We start from the raw sequence: 18,030 nt of genomic DNA, 5'->3' as shown, positions 1-18,030 counted from the left end.
TGAGGATAGAAGCCTCAGATACCGTAGCCAATGTTCAGTGATCCCAAACTATCTGGACAAGGAGAGTTTGGGAAACATTGACTTAGATTAGATTAATACGCCCAAAGAGTAATGTAAAAGAGCCCAGAGCTTGTCACAGGGGACTGTACCTGGGGCACATTGAACCTCGTCTTCCTTTTAGAAACTAAGTACAGCAAAGCTGCAGGGCATATTTGTCATGGTTTGCAAAGATACTATGTGTGTGTTAACTGGAAAATCAAATGCATGAAGCCAATTGGTTGAGTTTGCAAGAACCTGGGAATTGGTTCACAACTGTTCCTGTCCTGCTGCTGGAGAACCGGTTTGAACAGGTTTCTCTGTGGGTGGGTGTGAGTCTACTGAGTACTAGCTGGAAAGAAGATGGCTTTGTACTCACAGAGACTTGGCTTTTTCTGAGGCCTTGTTTACTGCTGATCTTCATTGAAGCAGATTTATGGACAAAGAAAGGACTGCTTATGACTGCTGATTTCTGTAAGCAATCAGAGGGACTATTGTAAATACCATTGTTCTGTTGATCTCTTGAACTTAGTAAAAGTTCCTGTGTTATTTGTTTTGCAAATCTGAATGGTGCATCATTCTGCAGGGTGATTCTAGGTTCATGGGCACACGTAAGAGATTCTACCTGTCATCCTCAATCCCCAGCATTTTCATTTAATTTCATTATTTACAATGTGTGTTCACAAAGTATCCAACTATATATATTTTTTGTGCATGAACAAATGAAGCTTGGGAGGTGTGATCTGGTGCAGGCATGAAGGAGAGCCTAATGCTCATGCTTGATTTTTTCCCTGCCTGCAAAATCTGTCAGTCGCCAGCATATAGCCGATGAGTGAGGAAATGTAAGTGGGTGCTGTCTGATTTTCATTTTTGACAAAATGACAGGAAAACTTGAACAACGTTACTGTATTAAATCTTGTTTAAAGCTTGGTAATTCCCAAGTGGAAACAATCCACAAGATTGAATAAGCCTTCGGATGAAACAATGGGTACCACACAGATAACGGAGTGGTACAACCGCTTCAAAGATAGCCGCAAATTAGTGGAGAGTGAAGCACGTTTTGGTAGGCCCTCGACATCTAGAAATGAGATCGTCATTGACCAGGTGAGGACCCTGGTGATGCAGGATTGTCAAATCATGATTAGAGAACTTGCAGACGAGGAGAGCAGCAGCATTGGATCTGTTCATTCCATTTTGACTGAGGATTTGGGCTTCAGGAGAATCTCAACAAAGTTCATGCCAATCGCGCAGAAGTAATTTTGTTTGGAGATTGCACAGGACATGCTGCAGACTGTGATCCCAACTTCTTCAACACAGTGATCACTGGCGATGAATCCTGGGTTTATGGGTATGACCCAGAAACCAAGTTGCAATCATCACAATGGAAACATCCAACATCCCAGAGGCAAAAAGAGCAAAGCAGGTCCAAGAAAATGTTGAAGTCATGCTGACCTGACCGTCTTCTTTGATTCCAGTATTGTGTTTCATCACAAGTAAGCACCACATGGCACAACCATCAACAAGGAGTACTACCAAGAAGTTCTGTGTTGCCTGCGTAATGCTATGAGACACAAATGGCCGGACTTGTAGGCAGCAGGCAATTGGCAGCTCGATCACGAAAATGCACCTGCATATTCTTCACATTTGATATAGAGTTTCCTGGCCAAATGCACACCTGTGCTTTGTCAGGCTCCATACTTCCATGCGACTTCTGTGAGTGTCTCATGGCAATTTACACCATTACAAAAGACAGTGAATGAAATCTTCCTATGGTTTCTCTGTGACTACACTGTAGAATGAATGCACATCAACATTACCTTAACAGCCATGTCTCAATGATATGGAATAAGGGAAGTTAGAGTTTTACAAGGTCTTCAGCCTCTTCTGTCAAACAGTGTCTCATCAACTTACAACTCCTAGGATTCCATAGCATTGAGCCATGGCAGATAAAGTGGTGTTCACTCTACAGTGTAGCCCAAGCATGGGCAAACTTCAGACCTCCAGGTGTTTTGGACTCCAACTCCCACACTTCCTAATAGCTGGTATGCTGTTAGGAAGTGGGAGTTGAAGTCCAAAACACTTGGAGGGCTGATTTTTGCCCATGCCTGGTGTAGACACACTCAGTCATTGCGCTGCCATAAACAGAAGGAAAAAAACAAGACAGCAAGGCTGAGTAATCTCAATAGTTGGGAAATAAAATACTACATGTACACACCCAGTTTAGAAAGGGAGAGTAAGGAAGTAGTGCCGCAATTTAATCCAGTTTGAGTTGGCTCTGTTTAAAATTCCTGCTTAGTGTACCCATTCCCCACAAAAATCATTTTCCCCCTTAGTTCTGGTTTCAATTTCAATTCTGATCTATTTATAAGAGTGGCTAGCATCCAGAGTATGTTATGTAATTATTTTTGTCTTGGATAAATGAAAGTGTCTTTAGTTTCCATTTCTTCAGCAGAAGCGCAGTAAAAGGAGAGGGAAGTCCCTTGCATCTGCAGTCAGTAATCAAGAAGGAAAGAAAACACCCTTCTGTGCTATATGTGCAAACACAGCTTGGTCATTAATTTTAACATGTCCATAATCTTGGACATAAATAAGCACACATACTTGGGAGTGAGTGCTGTGTGACCTACACACAGATTTCAATGTGAAACCAGGGGTGGATTGAATGGCCTTAAAAGCCTAGCTGCTTCCTGCCTGCGGGAATCCTTTGTTGGGAGGCGTTAGCTGGCCCTGATTGTTTCCTGTCTGGAATTCCCTCTTTTCTGAATGTTGTGTATTTCAACATTGTATTGAAATGCTTTTCATCTAAGCCGCTTTGAGGCAACTTCTACAGTGCCATACAAAATCCAGATTCTCTGTTTTGAACTGGATGACACGAGTCTACACTGCCATATAATCCAGTTCAAAGCAGAGATTCCAGATTTTATATGGCAGTGTAGAAGAGGCCTCATATAATCCAGTTCAAAGCAGATAATGTGGATTATTTGCTTTGATCATCTGGATTATAAAGCAGTGTATAAAGGACCAGAGGGCCCTTCCACACAGCCATATAACCTAGAATATCAAAGCAGATAATCCACAATATCTGTTTTGAACTGGGTTATCTGAGTCCATACTGCCATATAATTCAGTTCAATGTGGGTTTTATATGGCTGTGTGGAAGGCCCTATATCCCAGGATCTGATCCCAGATTTTCTGCTTTAAATTGGATTATATGAGTCCGCGCTGCCAGATAATCTGGGATAAACAGAAAACCTGGGATCAGACCCTGGCATACAGGGCCTGTCTGGAAGGGCCCTGAGGCCCCTTCCACACAATTGAATAAAATCCCACATTACCTGCTTTGAACTGGAATATGTGGGAGTGTGGATTTAGATAATCCAGTTCAAAGCAGATATTGTGGGATTTTTTGGCTTGATATTCTGGGTTATATGGCGGTGTGGAAGGGCCCGAGTCTCCTTTGTGGAGAGAAAACGTGGAATATATATAAACATAATAGTAACAATAACAATAATAACACCCTTTTTGGCAGCTTGTTGGACTGCAATGTTATGGAATCGTGGGCATCCTAGTTTTGTCGAAGGCTTTCATAGCTGAAATCACTGGGTGGCTGTGAATTTGCTGGGCTGTATGGCCATATTCCAGAAGCATTCTTTCCTGATGTTTAGCCCACATCTGTGGCAGGCATCCTCAAAGGTTGTGAAGTCTGTTGGAAACTAGGCAAGTGGGGTTTATATATCTGTGGAAGGTCCAGGGTGGAAGAAAGAACTTGTCTGTTTGAGGCAGGTCTGAATATTGCAATTGATCACCTTGATTAGTGGGTTGTTGTGAGTTTTTTGGGCTGTATGGCCACGTTCCAGAAGCATTCTGTTCTGACATTTCACCCACATCTATGACAGGCATCCTCAGTGTCAAGGTCTCGCTGCTTACCGCCTGGGGGAATCCTTTGTTTGGGTGGTGTTAGCTGGTCTTGATTGATGTGTTGTCAAAGGCTTTCATGGCCGGAATCACAGGGTCGTTGTGTGTATTCCGGGCTGCATGGCCATGTTCCAGAAGCATTCTCTCCTGACGTTTCACCACATCTATGCCAAGCATTTTCAGAGGTTGTGAGGTCTGTTGCATATATCTGTGGAATGTCCAAGGTGGGAGGAAATTGGCCATCTTGATTAGCATTGAATGCCCATGCTTCAAAGCCTAGCTGCTTCCTGCCTGTGGGAATCCTTTGTTGGGAGGTGTATACTTCACAACCTCTGAGAATGCCTGCCATAGATGTGAGCGAAACGTCAGGAGAGAATGCTTCTGGGACATGGTCTGGGACATGAACAACAACCCTGGTCCTGATTGATTCAGAATTCCAGACATGAATCCATCAGGGCCAGCTAACACTAGACTCACAGCAATCCTAGTTTTGCACAGACTTTAGCTTTGTACAGAGTGCTGGGGCCTCCTCAAACTGCAACTCCCGGGATTCCCGGTCACGGAGCCGTGGCAGGTAAGTGCTGCCAAACCGCATCCATCCCGCAGTGTGGATTCCGCTTTGGGCTCCCTGCGCCGCTCTCCGCCTGCTATCGGTTTCGCTGCCTTGGGTTTCGTTTCCAGTCCTGGCTCCGCCTCTCTTCCCAGCCGATCGGCTTCTCGAGGAAGCTGAGCCCCGGGATCCGCGCCAGCCTGGAAGCCCCCATCCGCGGCCCGGGGTCGCTCTAGTCTATAAGAAGCCCCCGGTGGCAGCGAAGAGAGCCTCGCCTTCGCCATGACTGCCGAGGAGAAGGAGAACTTGCTCCGCTTCAGGCATTACATCCAGAAGACCCTCAACCCCGTCTACATTCTGAGCTACATGAAGGACTGGCTCCCCGATGGTGAGCGTGTGTGTACTTATGGGTTTGTGTGCAAGTGTGTATATCAGTATGTGCATGTCTCTCCGTTCGTCTGGATATATGTATGTGCAGCGTCTGTGTGTGTATATATGTGTGTATATATGTGTACGCCCTGTTTACAAGTGTGCCAATGTCTAGGTTGTTTCTGAATTGCAAATAGTGAGACAACAGGAAGGGAGAGAAATCAACTCCCAGGAAAGGAAATTCTCTCCTGAAAGAGTTATCATGATGTAACCTTGTACAGTGTCTCCACTGTAACCTTCTCATCAGTGGGTTGCTGTGAGTTTTCCCGGCTGTACGGCTATGTCCCAGAAGCATTCTCTCCTGACGTTTCGCCCACATCTATAGCAGGCATCTTCAGAGGTTGTGAGGTCTGTAGGAAACTAAGCAAGTGAGGTTTCTTTATCTGTGGAATGTCCAGGGTGGGAGAAAGAACTCTTTGTCTGTTTGAGGCAGGTGTGAACTTTGCAATTGGCCACCTTGATTAGCATTGAATGGCCTTGCAGCTTCAAGGCCTGGGGGCATCTTTTGTTGGGAGGTGATTGTCTGGAATTCCACAGTTTTCAGAGTGTAGTTCTTTACTGACTGTCCTGATTTTAAGGTTTTTTAAATACAGCAGAGTCTCACTTATTCAACATAAACGGGCCGGCAGAACGTTGGATAAGCGAATATGTTGGATAATAAGGAGAGATTAAGAAAAAGCCTATTAAACATCAAAATAGGTTATGATTTTACAAATTAAGCACCAAAACATCATGTTATACAACAAATTTGACAGAAAAAGTAGTTCATTACACATTAATGCTATGTAGTAATTACTGTATTTACGAATTTAGCACCAAAACCATGGCCTCTTCTACACTGCCATATAAAATCCAGATTATCTGGTTTGAATTGGATTATATGGCAGTGTAGAAGAGATCCATGGTTTTCTCCTAATTCTCGGGATTGCCTTTCTGAAATTGAATGGACTGTGGGTCATACATGGAATGATTTCTGAACTAAGTGGACACTTAAATTCAATGGTTAGTCCTAACTAGAATAATCCATTATATCAGTTGGAATTTGGTAAATCATGACTCATGGAAGTTGCAGTTGAATCAGTGACTCCATTCTAAGGATTTAACAATTGAAGATCAGGCCTTATCTCAACGTTACTGATATCTTTGAGATGAGAAATTCACTTCAGTGATGGCAACTCTCTTCCGTTTTCTCTCTAGACATGGTTGAGAAGATTCAAGGGCTGAAGGACAACCCAACAACAGCTGCAGAGATATTTCTTCAGTCCATTGTGGAACTCACGTCAGATGGATGGTTTCGTGGATTTTTGAATGCGTTAAGCGCAGCAGGTTTGAACGTGCCTCAAACTTTCATCTCATTTTCATGTATGATGTACCTTTCAAAATATTAAGGCTTTCTTCATGTGAGAAAGGCAAAAAAAAAAAACCCATTAGACACAATTTTCTAAAACAGTGTTGTGGAAAGAATGTGACTACTAGTGTCCAGTATATTTTGCTGAAGACAAAGTAACAACTGGTGAATTTGTTTAATATAATGAAAAAAGGTATTTTTGGCAGGTCTAGGTGTATGTGTATGTGTAGCTTCAAATCACCATATTTACACAGGGTTTTCTGAGACAAGGAATACTGAATATACAACCAATGCTTGGTATACCTTAGTGGTTTCCCATCCAAATACTTTCCAGGGCTGACCCTGCTTAACTTCCAAGATCCAATGGAATTTGGTATGTTCAGGATATCTAGGCTTAGGAAAGCATATTTATGAGAGTTACTGGTATGAGGATGTTAAAAATTTTAAAAAGTGCTTATGGAATATTTTGAGGGAAGCAAATCTTGTATATTTCCCTGTAGTCTCATGTCTCCTTCAAAATTGGAGTGAAGCTACTTTTCCAGACTGCCCGTTTCAGAATTTGTGGAAATGTCGCGAGGCCATGTTTCCTCCTTTTCCTCATTCTTTTTTCAATAAGATTTCTGTTCCTTCAAAATCCATCCAGCCAGGAAGCAAGTGCCTATGCTATATTGTTGCTGAGTAGTAAAAAACAAAACAAAAACCTAGCTTGATTTGTCAATGCATATATTTTAATTGAAGCTTTATCAATGATCTGTGCCTCTGCCATTTTGTTTCTAAAGGTTACACTGGCCTTCATCATGCCATTGAAAATTGGAATTTTGAAATGATTGAAAATTTGGCACCTCACCGAGCATTGCTGAATGTAATTGAGCCCTCTTTGCGAGTTGTTGATCCTGAACAAGTATTTCCTCACATGACAGACTGCCTCAGAGATCAAGAGTGGGAAGAAATTCGACAGGTATTACTTTAGAGCTTAAATCACTTGGTCAACTAGACTGATGGATGTGTGAAGCACTGATGATGATCATCCTTATTATTCTCCACTTCTCTCCCTGTGGTGATTCAAGGTGGTTAGTTTATGAATATCCCCACTCTTGCCACATTAGTTTTGGATACCATTATATGCTTATTAAGGAAAGGTATATACACACATATGTACATATTCATACTTGCACATATGGAAACTGATCAAGATTTCCAGTTAGTGAGTGTGGCTTTGAGCCTTAGAAGCTCCTTCTCCCCTTGTGTTGTAGTCTAACCTGTGATACCATCTGATGTGTGATGTCAGTGAGGTTTCTGGGACTGTGTCTGATCATACTGGGGATGATGGTGTTATTGGCAGGCATGGCTTCGAGACTGTTGGCAGGCATGGCTTCGAGACTGTTGGCAGGCCTGCCTTCAAGCCTGAGGTTTCTACAGGAGGATGCTCAAGGCCAGATTCCTGAGAGAAGCCTTTTGCAAATTTTCTCTGAGAATCAGTTTTCTGAGGAGGATTTGTTAGATGCAGATGTAGAAGTTAATGAGCTTGAAGATAGATTACAAGACTTTTGTAAGCAAAGAGAGAGTTCACAGATCCTTTGTCAGCCCCGTCTTCTGGAAAAGAGGGAAGATAAAGTGTTATCTGGTGGGAAAGTGAAACAGAATGTGTTCTTCTCACTGAACGAGGCAGGAAAGGTTTCAAAAGAGACAGGACAAAGATTTGTACCTCAGAGTGGTCAATGTTGAATATTCATGCCTGTCTCGCCAAGTTCCTGCTCTGATTCCAAGTGGATTCCTAGTTCCATGGTTCCTGTCTTGCCAAGTTTCTGTTCTGTCATTTCAAGTGGCTTTCTAGTTCCATGGTTCCAGTCTTGCTAAGCTCATGTTCTGAATATTGGGAATTTTATGGTGCCTTGTGCTTCTTGATTTTGTAAGCTTGTACCTTGTGTTTTATCATTGTACTTTGGAAATTATGGACTCATGGTTACATTTTGAAGATACCTTTTTGGATTATAGTCCAAAAATTGTTGAAAGATGCAATGCATCACAGTGTTTCTCTATTTTGGCAGATAAAATTTTGGATGTGAGAACCTCAGAACAGTTATCGCTCTCAGTAAGGTACGTTGATGTCGAAGTTGGAGGAATAAGATAAGGCTTTATAGACCTTTGTGAAGATAAGTGAAATGACAGGTAGAGGACTTGCAGACACTATTTTGAAAACACTAGAAAAAATGGACTGAACCTGTAATACTTGTGTGGACAGGGTTATGATGGAGCAGCACAGGCAATTATAGTGCAAAAATATCCAGTGGCCGTCTACATCCATTGCAGTTGCTCACTCACTAAATCTAGCCTTAGCAAAGACTTGCAACATTCCACCTGTCAGAAACTGCCAAGAAACAATGTCATTTGTGTGTAAATTTCTTCAGAGCATCACATCAGACTGGAACTGTTGAAGAAAAATATAAAAGACTGTTTCCCTGAATCAAGAGCAAGCTGCCTGTTGCTGCTTTGTGAAACCCATTGGGTTGAGTGAGATGCAGTTTTACATTGAAATGTACACTGTGGTGGTAAGAACACTTAAAGAACTAAAAGAGATTCCTCTATACAACAGTGAGACTTTTTCCTAAGCTGGATACCTTTTTTTAACTGTTCTGAATGGTGAATTTGTAGTAACCCTGCACATCCTAAGAAAGCTTCTGTCATCATCCCTTAAGCTTTGCAAAACATTACAAAGAGTAGATATGGACATTTTCAGTAATCTGCAATATGTCAACAGTCTCTTAGAAAAAGCCAGGGAGATGCACACAGAATCTGTGAAAGAATTTCCGGAGATCTTTGGTATAGCAAGATCAGTGGTGGAGTCTATGGGTGGAGAAGTTAGGATTTCTCACATCTGTTCAAGACAAACTTGTAAAAGCAACATCCAGGCGACTTCACCAACATCAATGGAATATTATAGGTTAAAAGTGTACATCCCATTTCTGGACTTTCTCTGCACTCCGATTCAAGAAAGGTTTACAAAGCACAGGAAGTAGTTCAGGAACTGCAAGCGTTCCTCTCTATTAACTGTGACCATTTAAAATCCAACTTGAACAAGTGCTCAGAACTTTACAATGAATGCCTTCAAGATACTGACACACGGATGGAAGAGTTTGACCTGTGTTGTAGAAAATGGAAAAATATTGCACTTGCAGAAATACCATCAAATGCACTAGAAGCATATCTTGTCTGTGATGGACAATTTTTTTTTCTGAATGTAAAGAAACTTCTTCAGATTTCTGCAACATTGCCAGTGTTAACAGCTACAAATGAAATGTTTGAAAACACACAAGGACAATGGGGCAAGAAAAACCGACTGGAATTTCACTCTTGAGTGTCCACCAAAGTTTATCAATGGAGCCTAATGTCTATCAAAGTGTAATGACACAGTTTTCAAGTGAGTCCAACAATGTGGTGGTATTCTTTTGTAACTAACCATGAAATTACCAATTAAGAGTTATTTTCAGGTTTTTTTAGACTTGAAACTTTGTAACTAAAATAGAAATTTGATTAAATTAAGTCTATATAAAAATATAGAATGAATCATATAATTCAAATTATTTTGTGTTATGGAACTACTCTTCATGATTCACTAAAAAGTTTCAACCCTACCCCTCCAAATTTTTTGGCTTTGGCCTTGCCCTTCCCTCCCATACACTGATAAATTTGACTTATGGTTTGCCTTGCAGACTAAAGTGACCAGTGGTAAAGGAGCAAGTATGATGAAGTTCCTAGAATGTTTGAGAAGGTCCGATATAGTGAATTGGCCTAAAACCTTCCAGTTGGCATTGGATGAAGCGGACTATGTCAATGAAAGTAAATTGCTCAATTTGAAACAAGGTATGATCATGTGTTTTGTGATTTGTGAAGAACTGAGGCAGGGAGGAATCCTTTTTTGATCCCACCGCTGCCACCAATTTGTGAAGAACTGAGGCAGGGAGGAATCCTTTTTCGATCCCACCTCTGCCACCAAAATGTAAAGATGTCTGGATGATGATTTTTATTAAAGCTGCCACCAATTATGGAGATGTCAGGAAGAAGATAATTTATTCTTTTTAATCTTCTTATTTACTTTAGATGGTAACGTTGCTTAGTTTAGAATATGAGTGTGACAGAGACTTAGATGGTTTAAAGAACAAAACAAGTTTATTTCATGTACATTGCTTATGGTTACTATAACTTCTTTAAGGCACTTAAATAACTGTTACAAATAGATGTTGAGGTGTTCCAGCTTCCAAAATACTTTCTTCTCTCCAATCAAACTATTAAATGATCTCTTGGATCTACTGGGATTACTTCCCTTACTTATCAGCCTTACTCTACAAATAGCCCTAAACAAGTCACCCAACTTGCTTAGTCTGGCACTATTAGAGGTCTGCCTCCCTGGTTTCCCTAATCTGGAACCAGTGTCTTTCCCCTGTGACTAAAAATCACAGACTCAGATTTGAACTTCCCTGGTTTCCCTAAACCTGGAGCCAGTCTATCTCCTGTGACTCTCAGATCACAGACTACCTAAAATAAGTCACCTTATTTTAGAATTGACTCAAATTCCCTCATTTGAGTCATCCTGATCCCCCAACTGAGAATCAGTCTTCACTGTAATTCCACCATTACAGACTGACCTGTTTTTAAAACATTCCCTCCTTTTCCCTTCAAACGGCAGTTAGCTCCGCCCCCGTTGCTATGGCAACCTGCCTCAGATTGCTGAGCTGGTTATCTTCCCCAGGTATTGTTAACTCTAATACTTACGCATTTTAAACATAGCCAAACATGACTTCTAAAACACAATTAAACATGACATCTATAAACTAAAACATCACACTTCTTTACACGGACTATGTCAATGAAAGTAAATTGCTCAATTTGAAACAAGGTATGATCATGTGTTTTGTGCCCTTGTTTACACAATTTCCTTAGGTGTTTAGAGAAGCCATGTAGAATAGGGATCATTTGGGAAAAGAACAAAAGTAGTTACAATAAGTCTGCAACTTGTTGAAGTAGGACAGCACTAACCAAATGATACTCAGGTACTTCGATCCTTTCAGGGGCTCCACTAGCAAAAGTCCATCACATTTGTGGGGATTGAGGGTGCAGGACCTCCAAGAAAGTGGAAAAAACACAAATATCAGACCCCCCCCCCCCAACATGATACAGTCAAATTTTCCATCTTTCCCTGACTCCCTTTCCCACCACAAAGCCACGAATGTATAATATAAAAATAATAATTTATGAAACAGAAATGGAACATAACACATTGTATCTGTGGTGGCAGCAGATGATCAAGGATGGTGGGGTCCAATGAGTATGTAAGATGGAAAAAATATTCCACAGAAACCACAACGCCATGTACCAAGTCCCACTATGACCTTGAAGCCTCTTTCCACCACAAACCACACATTGTCCAAGTGATCCAATACATAAGAGTTTATCAAAAGGAGAGTATAATAAAAGCTGAATATATGAAAAGCAATCAAATATAAAAAAGAGAATCAAAGTTCAAAAGGTTATTTCTGTAAAAGCCAAGAGTCCAAAAATCCATACAGAGAAAGTCTCCAAAGTAATCCACAAAGATATCTAAAGACAAGGTAACATGAATCCAATGCAGGTGAACTATGCCTCACGAGACCAGGAAGCAGAAACAGTATGGAAACTTGAATACATGAATTACAGGCCCATAAAACCGAGCGCTCTTCACCTGAATGCAGCATTGCTCTCACAAAGATTGTACCAACAGAAACCACTAAAAAGCCCCCAAACCTCCCATAATATCATACCTTATGCCCCTGCCTCTCTGCTCCTTATCTCAAATTCTCTGGAAAAACAAGTCTGCCTTAATTGCATGCCCTGTCTCTGTAATTCCAATCTCTTTGACCTGAATAAACATTTGTCTCCCACATTTCCCTCAGCCTGCAGTTCTGACTGGTTCCCATGGGATGGAACTCACTGTTTCCAGTCTCTTGGAAACTGCCAAGGGCAGATTCCAAAACAACTCTTTTCAGTGCACTTCCATACCTGTGAAATGTTTACAACATGTTACCTGGAATATACACATTGTATGTCTTTGATTGGTATTGAGAAGTGGTATAGTGCTGTCTTATAATTCACACTAGCTGTGCCCGGCCACGCGTTGCTGTGGCGTTGTCTGGTGGTGTTGGTGAGAACTTGTTGAGCTAGTGGTGGTATTGAATGTCTGTTGTATGGTTGTCTTTATGTTTAGTATGCATTTGGTTGTTTGTGTACTGTGAAAGTGGTGAGGGTAGAGGGGGTCTATGTCCCTGTGTAGTGTATAGTATTTATACGTTGTCCATGTGTTGTGAATGTTTGGATTGTGTCCTGCTGCATAGTAGAAAGGGTTGGGCTGGATGGCCCTTAGGGGTCTCTCCAAACTCTTGGATTCTATGCTTCTATTATTATTATTATTATTATTATTATTATCCAACATATTCACTTATCCAACGTTCTGCCGGCCTGTTTATGTTGGATAAGTGAGACTCTACTATATATTTATAATCTTATATTATCTGCTTTGAAATGGATTATATGAGGCCCCTTCTACACAGCTGTATAAATGGATTATATGGCAGTGTGGACTCAAGATAATGCAGTTCAAAGCAGATAATATAAGATTATAAATGGGTAATATAGCTGTGTGGAAGGGCCTTGAGTCTACACTGCCATAGAATCCAGTTAAAATCAGATAATCTGTATCTTATAGGCAGTGTGGAAGCGGCCTGAAGCCTAACTCTGCCTGTCCCCTGGGCTGAGTGGGTTGCTAGGAGACCAAGTGGGCAGAGTTTAGCCTTCTAACTGGCAGCAATTGGATAAAACACAATTATTCCTCTCCCTCTAATTAGGACGTTATTTTTCTTTTCTTTTTGTTGTATGAACATAGAGGCATGGATGAGGGGTTGTGCTGCCAAGTTTAGTGTTTCTGGGATGTGTAGTTTTGTTGTTTTGTCCTAGGCCGAAATTTCATTACCCTTTTATATATATAGATTGACAAAAATGTTTACCTTAAAACATATTCATTGTTCAGCCATACTTGCATTATTATGCTTGTTTGGATTAAAGATACATACCTTTAATATGAAACTACCCTAAACTATAGGAAGAGGCTGCATTGTTTCATTGTAATTATGGGCACTAGAAGCTTATAAGGAAAGTAGAGAAATTTTGCACTAGTTCATTGGTTTTGTAGTTTTCCTCCTCCTCAGTTTTATCCTTAATTAATGGTAGAATGATAGGATTATATTCGATGTTCAGTTAAGTAGAGTTACTAAGTGAAACAAATGTATTTGCTCTACCATGCCAACAATTCTGAAATAACCTTCTTTATATTGTGTGCAGATAATGATAATGGCAGAGATGTTGAAATGATGGATGAAGATGAGAACAGCCATGTCATTGATATAAACGTACAATATTCTGAAGAACCAGAATCTGACAATCTCAGTGCAAGCCCATGTTCACCTTCAAGTAAGACTGTGCGAAAACTGTTACTGACGTTATAATTCTTCTTTTGAACTCTTTAAATAAAACTATGGGCGAAAAGTAATGTGCACATTGTGATTTGAGAACTTTATTTCTAGAGTCACAGGGAAGTTTTAGCTAAAGGATGGATTAATAGGCTCGTTGTATTTGTTTTTGTGTTGTATCTGTCTGAACTTAAGAATGGAAGATATCATGTGGAATTTGAGTGGATCCTGTGTCTGTAGGCTGAAGCAGGTCCATTGGCATGCCTTTTGTTACTGGTGATTTATTTTTCCCAGATACTCTGACTGTAGCTTTCACTTCATGTTCTAAAATTCTGGATCCCCTGCCTGTTGTAGAGCATCTCCACTCTTGGTTTAAATTTCTCTTTTGAATTCTCAGTTCTTGTGGGAGAAGTCTTTAGTTTTTTTAATGGATCTTCTATTTCTGTGCATTGATTATTATAGTAGATCTCTTTGTCCCTGTGCACAAGTTGCTAAACTGTTGTATGCAAGGTTTGGACCCTGTTTTCTTCCTTTTTATGTTTGCTTCTCATATGTACTTAATTGCTTGCAAGGTTTTGTCTTCATATTATATTTTAGCACAATGATAAAGGCAGTATTTTTTATTTAGCTTTTTGCATTACATCCCTTGACTGCTTTTGCTGCACCTCACTGCAAATACAACCCCATTTCGTCTTAGATTTTCATTTCTTGCAAAAGACACTGTTTAATTATCTGTCTGAAATTGTTCTGTTCTTATTCAGCTTGATCACTGAGTGTATTGCAATACAGTAGAGTCTCACTTATCCAACACTCGCTTATCCAACGTTCTGGATTATCCAATGCTTTTTTGTAGTCAATGTTTTCAATACATCGTGATATTTTGGTGCCAAGTTCGTAAATACAGTAATTTCTTCATAGCATTACTGTGTATTGAACTACTTTTTCTGTCAAATTTGTGGTATAACATGATGTGTGCACATGGTGCTTAACCACATGGTGCTTAATATGTAAAAGCGTAACCTAATTTGATGTTTAATAGGCTTTTCCTTAATCCCTCCTTTTTAGCCAACATATTCGCTTATCCAATGTTCTGCCGGCCCGTTTATGTTGGATAAGTGAGACTCTACTGTATTTATGTGATCTATTTCTTGATTTACCATATCTAGCTAACCCTGATACATTATTCTCATATTTCAGTGGTTCTCAACCTGTGGAGGTGTTTTGACCTACAACTCCCAGAAATCCCAGCCAGTTTACCAGCTGTTAGGATTTCTGCAAGTTGTAGGCCTAAACATCTGGGGACCGACAGGATGAGAACCACTGCTATAATGCATGGTGTGCTGCTTTGGACTTTTTTTCCCCCAATGCACATGCCAACAGTTAAATACCCTTTAGCTTGAATCCAGATGTATCATCTTTGTGCTGTTTATATTTGTCCTCTGCACTTCCAAGTAGCATGCTGAATTCTTTCCCATATGGGAGTGTCATCTTCTTGTTTCATTTTGGAGTGTCCCATCAAAGTTTTTGTAGCAAAAGACATGTAAAATGAGTTTATTATGGTTTCTGCAGCATAATATTAACAAGTGTTAGCTATGATGCCATTGCCGTTGTCTCTGAGGGATTCTTCCATCAGTGCCACTCCCAGCTACTGTTGATGTCCAGTAGCTGTTTGGCACATTTAGTCTGCCTCCTCTGCAAAAGACTGGCTGACATGGGAGAACCTACGTGCAGCACTGCTACCCTTGGCATAGCCTTTGCCCTTGTAGGCACACATAATCCCACCACTATAGAAAGGTGGTGCCAGGTTGGTTTGCACTTGGTATACAGGAAGTATTTGGCTGTCTGTTTGAAAAATTACAACATTTAGGCAATGAACTACTCAAATGCAATTTATTTGTGTGTATTTCCAGAAATGCTCCAAGAATCTATTTATGTTCCAAAGGAAGCAAGAAATTATCAGAAGGAACTTGCCCAGCCTGCTCTTAATGGTAAACACACCATCATTTGTGCCCCAACTGGTAAGTTCATCTTGCTTCTCAATTAACTTAGAAGTAGGCTTTAAAAATAGATGAAACACACACACACACATGTATATATATGTGTGTGTGAATAATTTGGTTCTAAAGTTGTATAAAGATTTTTGCAGGAAGCCTGAATTGCTTTTTTTGTAGATTTTATATCTGATTTTTTTATCTCCTACTCATGCATGTATTGTCCCTTTATGGAGAGATGCCCTCTATTGGTCAGAGTTTGTAAAAATCAGGGATTTGTAAAACTGTATCTGATCTTTGTAGGAAAAGAATGCTTTAAAAATATACCTAGTCAACACCCCCTTTTTGGTATCCATCTTCACAGGATCTGGAAAAACCTTTGTGTCAGTGATGATATGTGATCATCACCTCCAGAAGATGCCCCCTGGAATGAAAGGGAAAGTGGTCTTCCTTGCCACTAAGGTCCCAGTGTATGAACAACAGAAGAAAGTCTTCCAGGAGTATTTCAAAAGAAGCGGGTAGGTGTTACATCCTTCTATCTCAGAGTTTCTCACCCTGTGGGTCCCCAGGTGTTTTGGCCTACAACTCCCAGAAATCCCAGCCAGTTTACCAGAATTTCTGGGAGTTGAAGGCCAAAACACCTGGGAACCCAAAAGTTGAGAACCACTGTTCTATCTAGTTCTCGAAGTCCTCCTTGAATCTCATACAAGAGCAAGAGCATTCTTTTCAGGATTTCCCGTAGACAGATTCTGTATAGCAGGGGTGGGTGCAGCCCAATGTAGATGTTGTCAGACTGCAACTCCCATCTGCTCTGAATGGCACAGTCAATTGTGAAGGATGATGGAAGTTGTAATAGACCTCACCCACCTACCCTTTCTATAGAGATGAGGAAGCTGTAGCCCAAGACTACCACTGCCCTGAACATTTATGTGAGCTGTGATTCTCTAATACTTCCTCAACACTAATTTTTATCTCTGTGGAAAAACGTAGATCTTTCTGTTCTTGGGGGGCTCTAACTGTGGCAATTTTATGTTACAGCATGTCACAGCCTCCACACAACTTTGTCCAGTGTTTTAAAAATCAGAATTTTTAGGAGAGCCAGCTACTTTTTTATCTTTAACTTTTTTCTATACATTTTGTGGCCCGTTGGTAGCATTCAGAATTGCCCTCTTATCTGAATGACAATGCCTAAAATAATTCAATCAAAACTGGTCTGTTTGTTTTTCAGATATAACCAAACACTTCTTTTGAACACCAGTTTTGGCATGTATAAATAATTGTTCAGAAGGCCAGTTTCTCATTTTACTTATGAATGAAAATAGTCCTTCATGTCAACCCATTCATCACTTTATTTGCATTCCATTTTTTCTCCCAGATTTACACTTAACGGTGGCATACAAAAGATGGGAAAATGCAATAGAATCACATATAAAGAGAAAATTTGAGATTAAAACATTATCACACTACACACAAAAAGTCACCATTTAAACTATTACTTTGAATTGAAGGTTATAAACAGTATAACATAATAAACAATCCTTCTTTTCTTGGAAATTCAATTTATAAAGGTGGATCCAATCCTAAACTAGGCATACAGTCAGCCCGCAACATTTGCTGGAGTTAGGGGCATCAAACCCCCATGATAGCGAGGTGTCAAAGTTCTAAACAGCATATCTCTTTTCCTTTCCAGCTACAAAGTTTCAGGAATATGTGGGGATACAGTAGCAAATTCCCCTGTAGAGATGATTGTTGAAGGGAATGATATCATTGTCATGACACCACAGATTCTTGTGAATTGTCTTAATGATGGAACACTCGCTTCGCTTTCATTGTTCACACTGATGATTTTTGATGAGTGCCACAACACGATTGGAAACCATCCTTACCATATATTAATGTCCAAATACTTGGACCTTAAATTTGACCAACCCACGACACCGCTACCTCAGGTAAGTCTTTAATCTTGACATTGACAATTTTAGGATTATTTTCTTCCCAGTGGAACATTTTTCATGTCCTGTGACAAATACACCAAGAGTTGAGCACCACCATCCCTTTAATGTGTGAAGTTGGACATCTCTCAAAATCAAGACCAAGTATGGTACCACAGCAAGACTTGCCTCCACTATGGGACAGTTTGCTTCCTAGTCATTGCACCTAAAATTTGGTGCAACTTTTTGAGAACAACACAGTTCCATTTTATGAAGATCAAGACCCATGAACCTTTCTGACAAAGTGTGCATTTGCAACTATGCTTATGCTCAG

General features: G+C 40.4%; 1 protein-coding gene across 4 annotated transcripts in view; it reads left to right on the top strand.

Moving 5' to 3' along the window:
• Positions 1-18,030, top strand: part of rigi (RNA sensor RIG-I) — a 48,179-nt gene that overhangs the window by 16,040 nt on the left and 14,109 nt on the right. Inside the window, exons 2-9 of one of the 4 annotated variants that reach the window (XM_062971830.1) lie at positions 4,657-4,889; positions 6,128-6,256; positions 7,058-7,236; positions 9,989-10,139; positions 13,647-13,775; positions 15,685-15,792; positions 16,130-16,283; positions 17,456-17,714. In XM_062971830.1, coding sequence (XP_062827900.1) covers positions 4,784-4,889; positions 6,128-6,256; positions 7,058-7,236; positions 9,989-10,139; positions 13,647-13,775; positions 15,685-15,792; positions 16,130-16,283; positions 17,456-17,714 — 1,215 coding nt within the window. In that variant the 5' untranslated portion in view covers positions 4,657-4,783. Of the gene's footprint in view, positions 1-4,656; positions 4,890-6,127; positions 6,293-7,057; positions 7,237-9,988; positions 10,140-11,033; positions 11,173-13,646; positions 13,776-15,684; positions 15,793-16,129; positions 16,284-17,455; positions 17,715-18,030 lie in introns of those variants that run through there. The other 3 variants (XM_062971829.1, XM_062971831.1, XM_062971832.1) reach the window with 3 other exon arrangements.

Source organism: Anolis carolinensis, chromosome 2 (genome assembly GCF_035594765.1).
Source record: "Anolis carolinensis isolate JA03-04 chromosome 2, rAnoCar3.1.pri, whole genome shotgun sequence".
In the NCBI taxonomy this organism is placed as follows: Eukaryota; Metazoa; Chordata; class Lepidosauria; order Squamata; family Dactyloidae; genus Anolis; species Anolis carolinensis.
Note: the sequence above shows the minus strand (reverse complement) of the source record. Positions and strands in the feature narration are given on the sequence as shown.